Below are 14,835 nucleotides of genomic sequence, written 5' to 3'. Positions count from 1 at the left end.
AACAATACAGTGAGTCGATCGTGGAGTAGATAGATACTGGCTTACTTGGTGAATATAATAGGAAATGTCTGGACAAGTAGCAATGAGATAAACTAGGCTGTCAACTAAGTGTCTGTAAAGAGAGGGATTAGACAATGGTTTCCCCTTATGGGAGTCAGATGCGTATTAAGCTCAACTGGAGTGTCAATAGTCTTGCTATCAGTAAGTCCAGCTCGAGACAATAGTTCAAAGGCATACTTGGCTTGAGTAATGTAAAGTTCATTTGTAGAATGAGTGATTTCGAGACTCAAGAAGTAGCTGAGATGTCCAAGATCTTTCATCTCAAACTACTGACTGAGAAAATCCTTGAGTTCTTGAATGCCACTGAGGTCATCACCAGTTATGATTATATCATCCACATATATTAGAAGTAAAATAGTGCATTTGTCAGTGCGACGAAGAAATAAGGCAGAATCATAATAACTGATCATGTAACCCAAGCGAGAGATGGTGGAGCTGAATTTGGCAAACCAAGCTCGTGGAGCTTGTTTAAGGCCATAAAGTGCACGTCGAAGGTGACAAACCTTATTCGATTTAACAGAGAGACCAGGAGGAGGTTGCATATAAACTTCTTCACTTAAATCCCCATTAAGGAATGCATTTTTGACATCCATCTAGAAAAGATCCCATTTTAGGCAGAAGCAGCAACAACTAAGAGGACACGAACAGATGAGATACGAGCAACCGGAGCAAATGTCTTTTCATAATCAATCACATATTCCTGTATAAAACCTTTTGCAACAAGATGAGTTTTGAAGCACTCAATGGACCCATTAGAGTAAGTCTTAATCTTGTAGATCCACTTACAACCAACCACAAATTTCACAGGGGAAAGAGTGACCAAGTCCTGAGTATGGTTTTTAGGTAATGCATCAAGTTCCTCTTTTATTGCAATCTGCCATAAAGAGTCAGTAGAAGCCTCATGGTAGGTGTGAGGCTCGTGCAGTATAGCAAGGGCAGTGTAATAATGATAGTCAAGTAAATGTGCAGGAAGGGATCTTATCCTAGTTGAGTGTCGAGGTGGAACGAGGTGTGCAAGATCTTTAGCTAGAGCAAGAGTAGGGGACCCAAGCTCAGGGTTGGGTAGCTTGTCTTCGACTTGTTCATCTTCCACCTATTCATTAAAGGGGGAACTAGGAAAAGGATTAAGGATATTTGGTGGTTAGATAAAGAAGTCTATAGGAGAATCAAGAGCAGCTACAAGAGGATCAGGAGCAGCTACAAGAGGGTCAAGAGTAGCTACAAAAGGAATATGTGTCTCATTTGGGAATAAATCTAAGACAGAGGAGGAAGATAGAGAAGCACGGAAGTGAAAGAGCTCAACAAAGAGGCGATGTTCACAAAAGACAACATTGTGGGAGATATGAAGACGATGAGAAACAGGATCATAACACCGATACCACTTTTGAGTTTCACCATAGCCAAGAAAACAACAAAACGTTGACTTAGGCTCAAGTTTGTTATGCTTATGTGGCTAAAGAAGAATGAAACAAGCAGAATCGAAGGAGTGAAGGTGGTGATAGTCTAGAGGTAACCCAAAAAGGCGCTCATATGGAGTTTGATTTTGGATGACAGGATTGGGAAAACGATTAATTGCATGAACAACATGAAGAGCAGCTTCGCCCCAAAAAGGAGCAAGAACTTTGGCAGAGAGAAGGAGAGCACGAACGGTGTCAAGAATATGACGAAGTTTTTGTTCAACTCTACCATTTTCCTGAGAGGTATCTGGACAAGTAGTTAATGAATAGTGCCATAGGAATGCAAAACAGCTTGGAAAGCATATTAAGTGTACTCAAGAGCATTATCAGATCGAAAAAGTTTGATATATGCAAAATTAGAATATACTTGCAATAATACAAAACGATATTTCATATTAAAGATCCAACTATAGCAAGAGTAATCATCAATAAAGACAACAAAATATCGAGATCTACCAATGCTAGTGACAGAGGAAGGCCCCTAAGCATTAGAATGAATAAGGTTAAAGATATCAGTGGATATTGATTCACTAGTATTGAAAGGCAAAGTTGGTTTTTTTCCTAACTGACATGAAACACAATCAAAATTTTCCAGTAGGCACTGAACCTAACAAACCTCTAAAAGCTAATTGTTGTATCCGAGAAGAAGATGGGTGACCAAGTCGAGCATGCCAAAGTGCAAGGGAAGGAATAGAAGAAATTGTAGCAGCTGTGGCAACAGAAACAGGAGCAATAAGTGGAAGATAAAGGTTGTCCATGAGAAACATACGCCCTACTCTGGGACCGGTCCCAAGCTCTTGTCTCGTCCTTGGATCCTGCAAAATACACCCACAATAATCAAATATAATTCGATAACCCAACTCAGCTAATTGTTCCACAGAAAACAAATTGTAAGAAAGGTCAGGAACATTAAAGACCTTAGGAACTAAGAGGTTGAAGGTCGAAACGGAGCCTCTATTATGACCAGACATTGTGGAACCAACTGCTATGCGAATATTAAGAGGGTATGGTGCGGGTTTAAGTTTAGAAAATAAGGATGAGTGAGGTGTCATGTAATTGCAACAACCAAAATCCATAAGCCAAGAGGAAGGAGATATACCAGATAAAGCTGAGAAAGAAGAGGAATAAGATTCATTATCAACCATACGAATGACATTGGCAATGATGTTTTTAAGGTCATCTGTGGACATGGTGAAAGTGTGACCTGAAGACTTAGACTATGCAGAAATGGGAGCCATTGGTTGGACACTCTCAGTGTTAGCAACAGTAGTAGCAAAAATTGAAACAACTGATTTGTTGCAATGATAGCAAGTCTCAATATTGTGGCCAAAACGTTTGCAAAAATTGCAAAAACGTTTGCTAGATTATCGGCGATGATTATTGCAACAAGAAGAAGACCTGTCCTTATTCTTTATTTAGAAGCAAAATATACAAAAATGGACTATAAAAATGAAATTTATGCAAAAAATTGGGTAAGAAGCACTTGGACTGCAAAAACTCAACACTAGAGAAAAGTCAACGGTCAAAGTCAACCTTCAATCAAAGTCAATGGTCTGGTAACCGCAGGTCAACGATGACGTGGCGGGTGACGTTAGTAGGCGAATGGACGATGATGTCAGCTGATGACGTGACAGTGATGACGTCATCTAGGGCTAACGTGAACAGGTGCAGATCTAGCACATGCAAGTGCGTGGCAGCGTGTGAGGAAGGATATCGGCGTGTGGGGCGTGTGACTTTGTTACTCTGCCGTTACCTCAACGACCAACATTTTTTTTTCGTAGCCGAACAGAGGACAACAAGCGTTCAAACGAGCCAGAGTCAAATCAATCTACAAGCAAGTCGATCTCATGTTCTGTCAATGAAGCATCAATTACTGAATTATACCCTCGCTAACGTGAGTATAGTAAGGGTCTCTCTAAAATTAGTATTTGTTTGGAAGTCATTGATTTGAACAGTGAGTATATGACCATTGCTTAAAGATTTGAGACTTCATGAACCGTAGAAAGCTTGCAAACCAATACTAATTGCTAAATACATGCCTCAAGGCATTACCATTATGACTTTGGTAATTTGATATAGAATCACACTTCTAAGGGCTTGCCATGTTTATTGGTTCATTTGGCACCAACAAAATTGGATTTTGTTTTGGTTGCTGCTGTTGCTAAAAGTTAGAATTTTGATTGTACCTAGAAAAATAAGGTTCAAAAAGTTGTATATTAGCAAATAAGCTCCACCTTCATTCCCAACTCCACCTACCAGTCCAACCTAAAAAACCTGCTCTTTTCCCTTTCCTCCAATTCCACGCGTGAAATTGGCTTCTACAACAACACTGTTGGCCAAAACCTAGATGTTAGAAATACTGAATTGAATAGTATTGTATTTCTCACCTAAAGAATATACATGAGTGCCTTTATATAGGAGGCATATGAGTGCAGTACAAGTAAATATGAGTGTAGTACAAGTAAGAGTGCTATACAAGTAAGAGTGCTAAACAAGTAAACTAGTTGGGCCTAAAGCCCACAACACTATATATGTAAACAGCCCCCCTCAAACTCAAGGTGGATGTGAGACCAACTTGAGGTTGTCAACCAAAGTACGAAGGCGTCCCTTAGGATGTGACTTGGTGAAGATATCTGCAAGTTGATCTGTAGAGGAGACTGAGATTAGCTTGAGAGCACCATGGACAAGATGATAACAAATAAAATAACAATCGATCTCGATGTGTTTAGTCCGTTCATGGAAGACATCATTGTGAGCAATATGAATGACACTCTTGTTGTCACAATAAAGAGGAGTAGCAGAGGATGTAGACACACCTAAGTCTTTGAGAAGCTATCGTAGCCAAAGAAGCTCAGATGTGGTATCAGCAAGGGCACGATATTCTGCTTCAGTACTGGAACGGGCCACATGAGTTTGTTTCTTACTTCGCCAAGAAATCAGAGAAGAACCAAGAAGAAAGCAATAACCAGTAGTGGACCTGCGCACAGTGGGATCTCATGCCCAATCAGCATCAGAAAATGCACGGAGAACAAGAGGAGACCGAGCAGAGTAGAAAAGACCATGGAAGAGAGTGCCCTTTAGGTATCGAAGAATGTGTAGAATAGCAGCATAGTGAGTCGATCGTGGAGCAGACAGATATTGGCTCACCTGGTGAACAGCATAGGAAATGTCTGGACGAGTAACAGTGAGATAAACTAGGCTGCCAACTAAGCGTTTGTAAAGAGAGGGATTAGACAATGGTTTCCCCCTTGAGGGAGCCAGATGCGCATTAAGCTCAACTGGAGTGTCAACAGTCTTGCTATCAGTGAGTCCAGCTCTAGACAAGAGTTCAGAGGCATACTTGGCTTGAGTAATGTAAAGTCCATCTGTAGAATGAGTGATTTCAAGACCCAAGAAGTAGCTGAGATGTCCAAGATCTTTCATCTCAAACTGCTGACTGAGAAAATCCTTGAGTTCTTGAATGCCACTGAGGTCATCACTAGTTATGATCATATCATCCACATACAGGAGAAGTAAAATAGTGCCTTTGTCAGTGCGACAAAGAAATAAGGCAGAATCATAATGACTGGCCATGTAACCCAAACGAGAGATGGTAGAGCTGAACTTGGCAAACCAAGCACGTGGAGCTTGTTTAAGGCCATAAAGTGCACGTCGAAGGTGACAAACCTTGTTTGATTCAACAGAGAGACCAGGAGGAGGTTGCATATAAACTTCTTCACTCAAATCCCCATTAAGGAATGCATTTTTGACATCCATCTGAAAAAGATCCCATTTACTGGTAGCAGCAACAGCTAAGAGGGCACGAACAGATGAGATACGAGCAACCGGAGCAAAGGTCTCTTCATAATCAATCCCATACTTCTGTGTAAAACCTTTTGCAACAAGACGAGCTTTGTAGCGCTCAATGGACCCATCAGAGCGAGTCTTAATCTTGTAGATCCACTTACAACCAACCACAGATTTCCCAGGGGGGAGAGTGATCAAGTCCCAAGTATGGTTTTTAGATAATGCATCAAGTTCCTCTTTCATTGCAATCTGCCATAAAGGGTCAGTGGAAGCCTCACGATAGGTGTGAGACTCGTGCAATGTAGCAAGGGTAATGTAACAATGATAGTCAAGTAAATGTGTAGGAATGGACTTTAATCGAGTTGAGTGACAAGGTGGAATGTCTTATACATGATCTTCAGGCGGAGCAGGAGCAGGGGAACCAAGATCAAGGTTGGGTAGCTCGTCTTCGACCTGTTCATCTTCCACCTGTTCATTAAAAGGGGAACTAGGAAAGGGATCAAGGATTTCTGGTGGTTTGACAGAGAAGTTAATAGGAGAATCATGAGCAGCTACAAGAGGATTAAGATTAGCTATAGGAGGATCAAGAGCAGTTATAGAAGGAATTTGCGTCTCATCTGGAAATAGATCTAAGACAGAAGAGGAAGATAAAGAAGTACGGAAGTGAGAGAGCTCAATAAAAAGGCGATGTTCCCAAAAGACAACATTGCGAGAGACACGAAGACGATGAGAAATAGGATCATAACACCGATACCCCTTTTGAGTTTCGCCATAACCAAGAAAACAACAAAGTCTTGACCTAGGCTCAAGTTTGTTATGTTCATGTGGCTGAAGAAGAACGAAACAAGCAGAGCCGAATGAGCGTAGGTGGTGATAGTCTGGCGGTGACCCAAAAAGGCGCTCATATGGAGTTTGATTTTGGATGACAGGACTGGGAATGCGATTAATAGTATGAACAGCATGAAGAGCAGCTTCGCCCCAAAAAGGAGCGGAAACTTTGGCAGAGAGAAGCAGAGCATGAACAGTGTCAACAATATGACGAAGTTTTCGTTCGGCTCTACCATTTTGCTGAGAGGTACCTGGACAAGTTAGTTGATGAACAGTGCCATAGGAATGCAAAACAGCTTGGAAAGCATATTGAGTGTACTCAAGAGCATTATTAGATAGAAAAATTTTGATACGTTTAGAAAATTGAGTTTCCACCATTTTTGCAAAATTAGAATACACTTGCAATAATTCAGAACGATGTTTCATATTAAAGATCCAGCTATAGCGAGAGTAATCATCAACAAAGATAACAAAATATCGAGATCCACCAATACTAGAGACAGAGGAAGGTCCCCAAACATCAGAATGAATAAGGTCAAAGATATCAGTGGATATAGATTCACTAGAATTGAAAGGCAAAGCTGGTTGTTTTCCTAATTGACATGAAACACAATCAAAATTTTCTGTAGACACTGAACCTAGCAAACCTCTAGAAGCCAATTATTGTACACGGGAAGAAGATGCGTGACCAAGTCGAGCATGCCAAAGAGCAAGAGAAGGAATAGAAGAAACTGCAGCAAGCTGCGGCAATAGAAACAGGAGCAACAAGTGGAAGACGAAGGTTGTCCACGGGAAACATACGCCCAACTCTGGGACCGGTCCCTAGCTCCTGTCCCGTCCTTGGATCCTGCACAATACACCCAGAATAATCAAATATGATTTGATAACCCAACTCAGCTAATTGTCCCACAGAAAACAAATTGTAAGAAAGGTCAGGAACATTAAAGACCCCAGAAACGGAGAGGTTGGAGGTTGAAACGGAACCTATATTATGACCAGACATTGTGGAACCATTTACTGTGCGAATAGTAAGAGGGTGTGGTGCAGGTTTAAGTTCAGAAAATAAGGACGAGTGAGGTGTCATGTGATTGCAACAAACAGAATCCATAAGCCAAGAGGAAGGAGACATACCGGACAAAGCTGAGAGAGAAGAGGAATAAGATGCATTACCAACCATACGAATGACATTGGCGATGATGTTTTTAAGGTCATCTGTGGTCATGGTGAAAGTGCGACCTGAAGACTTAGACTGTGCAAAGACGGGAGCCATTGGTTGGACACTCTCAATGTTAGCAATAGTGGCAGAAGAACCTGAACCAGCTGATTTATTGCGCTGAAAGCAAGTCTCAATATTATGGCCAAAACGTTTGCAAAAATTACAAAAGCGTTTGCTAGATTGTCGGCGACGATTGTTGCAAAAGGAAGAAGACCTGTCTTTATTCTTCATTTAGAAGCAAAATATGCAAAAATGGATTGCAAAAATGAAATCTACGCAAAAAAACTGGGTAAGGAGCACCTGGGCTGCAAAAAGTCAACTCTGCGAAAAAGTCAACGGTCAACGGAAGTCAACGGTCAGCGGTCAACGGTCAGTCAACGATGACGTGGCAGATGACGTCAGCATCGCGCTGGAAGGTGACGTCAGCGATGACGTGGCAGGCTGACGTGGGAAGCTGACGTGGCAGGATGACGTGGCAGCTGACGTGGTAGGATGACGTGGCTCAGGGCTGACGTCAGCAGGAGCAGTGGTCTTTGCAGTGTTCGAACTCCCCAACGGCGGCTGTTACAGGTCCGGAACCTGAGGACGATGTCTGGAAGACTCGAAGGTTCAATGGCGAAAGACTGTGGCAGTTGTTGTGACAGCGGAAGCAATATTGAGAATGAAGTTACACCAATAAAGACAAGACTGCTAAGAAAATGTCAGAACAGTGGCTCTGATACCATGTTAGAAATACTGAATTGAATAGTATTGTATTTCTCACCGAAAGAATATACATGAGTGCCTTTATATAGGAGGCATATGAATGCAGTACAAGTAAATATGAGTGTAGTACAAGTAAGAGTGTAGTACAAGTAAGAGTGCTAAACAAGTAAACTAGTTGGGCCTAAAGCCCACAACACTATATATGTTAACACCAGAGACCTCAGTTTACGGCCTCTTTCTCTGCCGTGGAGACCTCACCCCAGATGACTGCCAAGACTGCGTGTCAACAGCTATAAACGAGATTGTTCAGCAATACTGCCCCGTAGAGAAAGTGGCTGTGCTATGGTATGATGAATGCATGTTACGCTACTCAAATCGATCAATCTTCTCTGTCGTGGAAGAACAGCCAACAAAGTTTCTGTGGAACGTGTTGGATATTACAAAGCCAGATCGCTTCCTTAAGCTAGCGCAAACAACACTGAGTGACTTGGTGCCTCTGGCCGCAAATGCTTCCTCCGGTGCTAAAAAGTTCGCTACGAAAGAAGTCAATTTTACGGTATTGCAAACGATGTACAGCCTTGTACAGTGCACTCTTGACCTATCCAGCTTTGATTGCAATAGGTGTCTTCAGGAAGCCATATCAAACGTGTCTACGTGTTGCAGTGGAAAGCAAGGGGGTAGAGTTATGTATCCTAGCTGTACCATTAGGTATGAGGTTTCTCCGTTTTATCAGATACAAGCCGTTGCTCCACCGGTACCAGCACCAGTACCAGCACTAGGACAACCACCTATACCATTGCTTCTTCCTCCTCCACCAGGTGCAAAACTTATTTACCAACTTTTGATTTTACAGTGTCGTGCGAGTGTCGATTAAGCTCCAGAGACCATGTTTTTAAACAAAGAACCACACAACTCTCTTATTAGTATTATTACTGTTATTCAATATTTGGAAGAAGAGGGATTTAAAACATGGACAAGATCTAAAACATGGATTTAAAGAGTAGGATTATATTCTAGAATATAATCCGACAGATCTAAAACATGGATTTAAAGAGTAGGATTATATTCTAGAATATAATCCTACTCTTTACTCTTTATCTAATACTAAGTATTAAAACTCTTTGTGGATTACAATTAATTCAACTAATTTTGAAGCACTGATCTGTTTAGTTTGAAATAAAAATCTTTATGTTAATGCAGGGAAAAGCGGAATCTCATGGCCAATAATTCTCGCCATTGTTGCTTCAATTTCTGTCTTGGTTCTAATTGCTTTGAGCTACTACTTCCTAAGAAGGAGAACAAAAAAGAAGTACAATTCTGTACCGGATAAAAATGGTAATGAGTAATTTAATTGAATTTATAATGTTTGATTTCCAGATATCTTCTAACTGCTCTTGTATCCTAATCCCTTATGTTTGCTGGAAATAATTGTAATTACTTCTACTTGTTATTCTAGAAAGTAGAAGTGAATATGAAAATCTATGAAATGGTGAGAGATGTGTATTCGTGTATTTCCTTATTTTTTGATAAACTGAAAACTTTTATTAGAGGAAAGAAAAAAGAAAAAGAAAAAAAGATTACAATATAAAGCACCGACAGTATACTCAAAATTATAATATATTTTCTATGCTTCCCCTATGGGCCAAAGATTTCACCAATGTTTACCCGATTTGTGTGCGTAGATGCCACTGACATTACAACTATAGAGTCTTTGCAATTTGATTTGGCTACAATCCAAGCTACCACAAACAAGTTCTCTGAGGATAACAAGCTGGGTGGAGGTGGATTTGGTGAGGTTTACAAGGTATATTTGTTGCCTTTTTTTTTTTTTTTTAAATTTATTTATTGGGCGCTGGGGACATGCAAAAATTCAATTACTCAAAAAATTGAGTCAATAATATATATATATATATATATATATATATATATATATAATTTGGAATTGATCATAATTTTTCGTACCAATTTAAGTACAGCCCATATTAGTTATATCAAAATCATTAATCACATTTCAAATCCCATTTCAATATTTATCAGAATTAAATATTTAAATATCTGCATATTACGGCATATCATTTCGGAATTATCACTAATAAATAAATATATATATATATATATATTTTTTTTTTTCACTACTATAGAAAATAATAAGTTTAACATAGTTTTTTTTAAATCTTAAATAAAGTAGGATAATTATTATTATGATTTTTCTTTAAAAAATAAAATTCAAAATTTGGGTAATTGTTCAAGTAACCTTCCTAAAAAACAGTTCCTGCTGCCTACTTTTCCCATTTACCAACCCACCCACGTGAGAGCATATTATCAAATATCAATAGCACTTGTTTTTCTTTTGTCTCTTTGCTCTCTTCTCACCGTGTGTCTCAGAGCTCCTTTCTCATCTTCTTTTTCTTGCTCTTCATAATTTTCCCACTTTCTCTGTTACAATGGTGAGACTTGGGGGTCTGGGAGTGAGAGCACTAGTAGCTATATAGCTATTTTTAGCACCACTAAATATTAAAATGTACTCTGTCATAGCGGAGCCAAAGTTATATTTTTTGGCTATAGTGCACAGTTACTTTTGGTTGTGCATTGTAGCTGAAAGGTTAAAAAAAAATAAAAATTATTATAGCTGAAAGGTAAAAAAAAAAAATATATATATATATATATTTTTTGTGTTCACACTACTTTTGTCTCTCTACTTACTATTTTATGGGTCCGTTTGGATAGAACTTATTGCTGAAAACTGAAAACACTGTAGCAAAATAATTTTTAAATGTGTGAATAGTGATGCAGGACCCATTTTTAATAAAAAATTGATAAAAAAGTACATGAACAGTGCGCGCACAGTGCACGCACAGTGCGCGCTGCGCACTTGTCCCCCTGCAGCAGAAGAAAAAAAAAAAAGCAAAACGCAAAACGTGGAAAATTTAAGTGGAATCCAAACGCCCTCTATGTGTCTCTCCCAATTTTCACCATGTGTTCACATTATTTTTAGTTGTGGTTGTGTTTTGGTGATTGAATGAAATATTATTTTATTGTAGTATTTATATTATTTTATTATAGTGCTTATATTATTTTATTGTGTTAAAAAATAAAATAAAATCACTGCTATTAGATGTGAGAAGCTAAAATAGATAAAGTGATTTTTTGTGGTGTTAAAAAGTAAAATATTTGGCTCCAGAGTGGATGCTTAGAGAGATGAGAGAGAGAGAGATTGAGAGCTGTGAGTGTGAGACAGAGTGTCAGAGATAAGAGAATGAGGGAAAATTTTTGTATGCGCCAGGCGCAGTGAGAGAGATGTCTCATGTGCCTAGCGCATGAGATACTTTCTCGAGAATGAGAAGGGTATTTTGTGACCTAGCGAGAAACAATACCAGGAAAATGGAGTATATATCGGTTAAACGTTTCTTTCTTTTGAGTTTTTTTTTTGTTGTGCCTTTTTTCTATATCTGTTTAGTTATTACTTTTTTTTTGGGTGCAATGTGCCTAACAACCAGCATGAACATTGGGTAATTCTTACATTGAGCAATGCTCCCTCCCCTCATGCCTCATGGTGAGAACCATGTGTAGGGCCCACCCCTTATGTGAGAGGAGGGAGCATTGCTCCCAAAGGACCTAAGTTTTTTATGTGAACATTATACAAAAGTATGCAACTTGAATTTTTTAGAGAAGGAACTTGGAAATTGGAATTTAAAATAGAGTAACTATTTTTACGATATATATTATGATGTCTTTATTTATGTGTGTAGTATATTTATCAATATCTAAATATGACAAATTAACAATATCTAAAAGGATGTTAATTATTATTATTATTATTATTATTATTATTATTATTATTATTATTATTATATTAATTTTAATGAACTAACATTTTATATAAAGACTAAGATAATATATACTTTCAAGGAACAAAAAAAGATAATATATAATATATGAGATTCTTATAAAAGAACAAGAAGAGAGATTATGGCCATATATATAAAATTAGAGATAATCTCAAAAAAATACACCGATATTCATTAGTATTGAAATATTTCATTTTCTTAACCAAACTAAAACATTATTCAATACAGTATTGACTCTAAAATTCCAAAGCTTTTGACCTTGAGATTTTATAAATTCCACAAAGTATACCATTCTAATGGTTATTGCAATACATTCTCAGGGTATATTACTTAATAGACAAGAAATAGCAGTGAAGAGACTCTCAAAAAGTTCTGGACAAGGTGTAGAAGAATTTAAGAATGAGATTTTAGTAGTAGCCAAGCTTCAACACAGAAATCTAGTCAGGCTATTGGGATTTTGTTTGGAAGGAAAAGAAAAGTTGCTCATCTACGAGTTTGTGCCCAACAAAAGCCTTGATCATTTCCTATTTGGTTTGTACATTCTATGCATATGTCTCAGCTATTTATTTGTCATATAAGATGCGTGGATTAAATTACCTAATATTTATTAGTGTTTTGGAGCCTATGAAGATGCAATAGATAAAAGACAACCCATAAAATAAAATAAAAAAGAAAGATAGGAAGAGAGAATAAATTGTCTTTCTATATTTAGTGCTTTTAAGATTAACGAATTAGTAGAATTTGCAATTCACTTGGATTCATTTAGTCTAACTTGAATATCGAATTTGGATGGGTGTGTAGAATCTGACAAGAAAAAAATATTGGATTGGTCAAGGCGTTACAAGATTATTGAAGGGATTGCTCGAGGAATCCTTTATCTTCACGAAGATTCTCAACTACGAATTATTCATCGCGACCTTAAAGCTAACAACATACTATTAGATGAGGATATGAATCCAAAAATATCAGATTTTGGCATGGCAAGGATTTTTGGGGTTGACCAAATTGAAGGAAAGACCAAGAAGATCGTTGGAACATAGTAAGTACTTGATTAGAGTCTCTCTCTCTCTCTCTCTCTCTCTCTCTCTCTCTCTCTCTCTCTCTATATATATATATATATTTTTTTTTTGAAAAAATATGTTCTTATTGGTTGATGGATATATTAATTTTTTTCATCCTAACAGATTAATCTAGAAAAAGAAAAAGATAGGTCTTTCTAACCTAAAAATTTCCATATCAAGTAACCCATAGACAATTTAGAGATGCATTAAGTCCAATCTCCTCTGTAGCACAAGTTAGATATATGTAACTTATTTGTAGAACCCAGTTAGCTTTGAATCTGACTAATAATAAGTTAAAGATTTTATAGTTTTATTTTTCTTTTAAAGTTTTATTTATTTATTTTTAACATTGTTGAATTGATGACATTGGTTTGCAGTGGTTATATGTCTCTAGAATATGCAATGCATAGACAATTCTCTGTAAAATCTGATGTCTATAGCTTTGGTGTCCTAGTACTAGAGATTTTAAGTGGTAATAAGATCAGTTCTCTCTATCAATCAGAGACTACTACTAAGGACCTCTTGAGCTATGTGAGTATGCAGTACGCACCACATTTTTTTTTATTTGTTTTTGCTCATTCTGTAATTGCCAACATCACCCCCAGTTGAAAGGGAGAGATGGAGATACTATATGAACATTGACAAATTGATGCAGGCTTGGGAACACTGGAGCAATGGAACAGCCTTGGAGTTGTTAGATCCAACTTTAAGAGATTCTTACTCAAGAAATGAAGTCAACCAATGTATCCATATTGCCTTACTTTGTGTTCAAGAAAATCCAGCCGACAGACCCACAATGGCAAATATAATTCTCATGCTTGACAGTTACTCTGTTACTCTAAAAACAACTCAACAACCGGCTGTTTTCATACTAAGTGAAACAGAGCCGACAAATCCAATGGAGTAATTGGAGTCAGATGAACCTTCAAGCAAGTCAGGGCTGTCGTCTGGTAATGAAGCATCAATTACTGAAGCATATTCTCTACTAGTCAACTGGTTTGGGTGACCAGTTAGGGCTCCTCCACAATTATCTCTTTAATTAATAAGTCATGGAATTTCAAACACTATGTTCTATGTTATTACTTAATATATGTACTGAAACTTCACGGATGATAACATGTACACGTATTATCATTCCAGCAATAAGACAAAGTAAATTGGAAACCTAGTTTTACTGTAATCAATTTTAATTGCTGTAAAATTAAAATATGCCTCTCAATACTTGTATTTATACATATATATATAATAACTAATAGTCGAAATATTTGACTTTTTGTTGAATGCGTCTTATTGCGCCAAGGAATTACATAAATTTATGCCACACATCTACATTTAAAAACCGAACAATTGTGACTTTTTGTGTTGCAAAATAGACACTAAACAATTATCTCTTTTGGATTTTAAAAAACTAATCACAATCAAAAGAAATAAGTTGTTACACTGTATCATACAGTTGTTTTCCCTCGCTACATATAAATATAACCAGATTGCAAAATAAAAAACTGCAATTTGCAAGCAGTTTCTCTTTTTCAACCACACACCTCTGTCTTTGAAAAAAATTACTAACAATCTCAATGCCAATACAGCAGGCGATCAACATGTTCATGAAAATCACTGGCACTTCCAAGTCATTACCACTAAGTAAACTGGAGGTGCATTATCGTGGCCTACTATTTTCATCCTTATAGATGCCTTTGTTTTCCTACTATTTCTTTTAAAATTTGGTTACTGATTATGTTGTTTTTCAAGGGGTACTCTTGAATCATTGTTGAAGAAAAATGGAACAATTACTGCCGGTAGTGATGATGGTACACCACACTATTTATATTTATTAACCTCAAAATTGTCTAATTCTAACAAAAGTTTACTTCACT

At 37.6% G+C, this 14,835-nt stretch overlaps 1 protein-coding gene across 1 annotated transcript; it reads left to right on the top strand.

Annotated features, from left to right (window-relative positions):
* The first annotated feature begins 8,541 nt into the window (after positions 1-8,541).
* Positions 8,542-14,100, top strand: LOC142633450 (cysteine-rich receptor-like protein kinase 10). The gene is made up of 7 exons (XM_075807691.1): positions 8,542-8,870; positions 9,253-9,387; positions 9,735-9,856; positions 12,221-12,431; positions 12,702-12,939; positions 13,339-13,492; positions 13,617-14,100. Exons 1-7 carry the CDS (start codon positions 8,621-8,623, stop codon positions 13,866-13,868), a joined length of 1,362 nt encoding a protein of 453 aa, XP_075663806.1. The 5' UTR covers positions 8,542-8,620; the 3' UTR covers positions 13,869-14,100.
* Positions 14,101-14,835: the final 735 nt, after the last annotated feature.

The sequence above is a fragment of the Castanea sativa genome, chromosome 5 (assembly GCF_040712315.1).
Source record: "Castanea sativa cultivar Marrone di Chiusa Pesio chromosome 5, ASM4071231v1".
Lineage (NCBI taxonomy): Eukaryota > Viridiplantae > Streptophyta > Magnoliopsida > Fagales > Fagaceae > Castanea > Castanea sativa.
The sequence above is the reverse complement of the archived record's forward strand: the minus strand, read 5'-3'. Positions and strand labels throughout refer to the sequence as shown.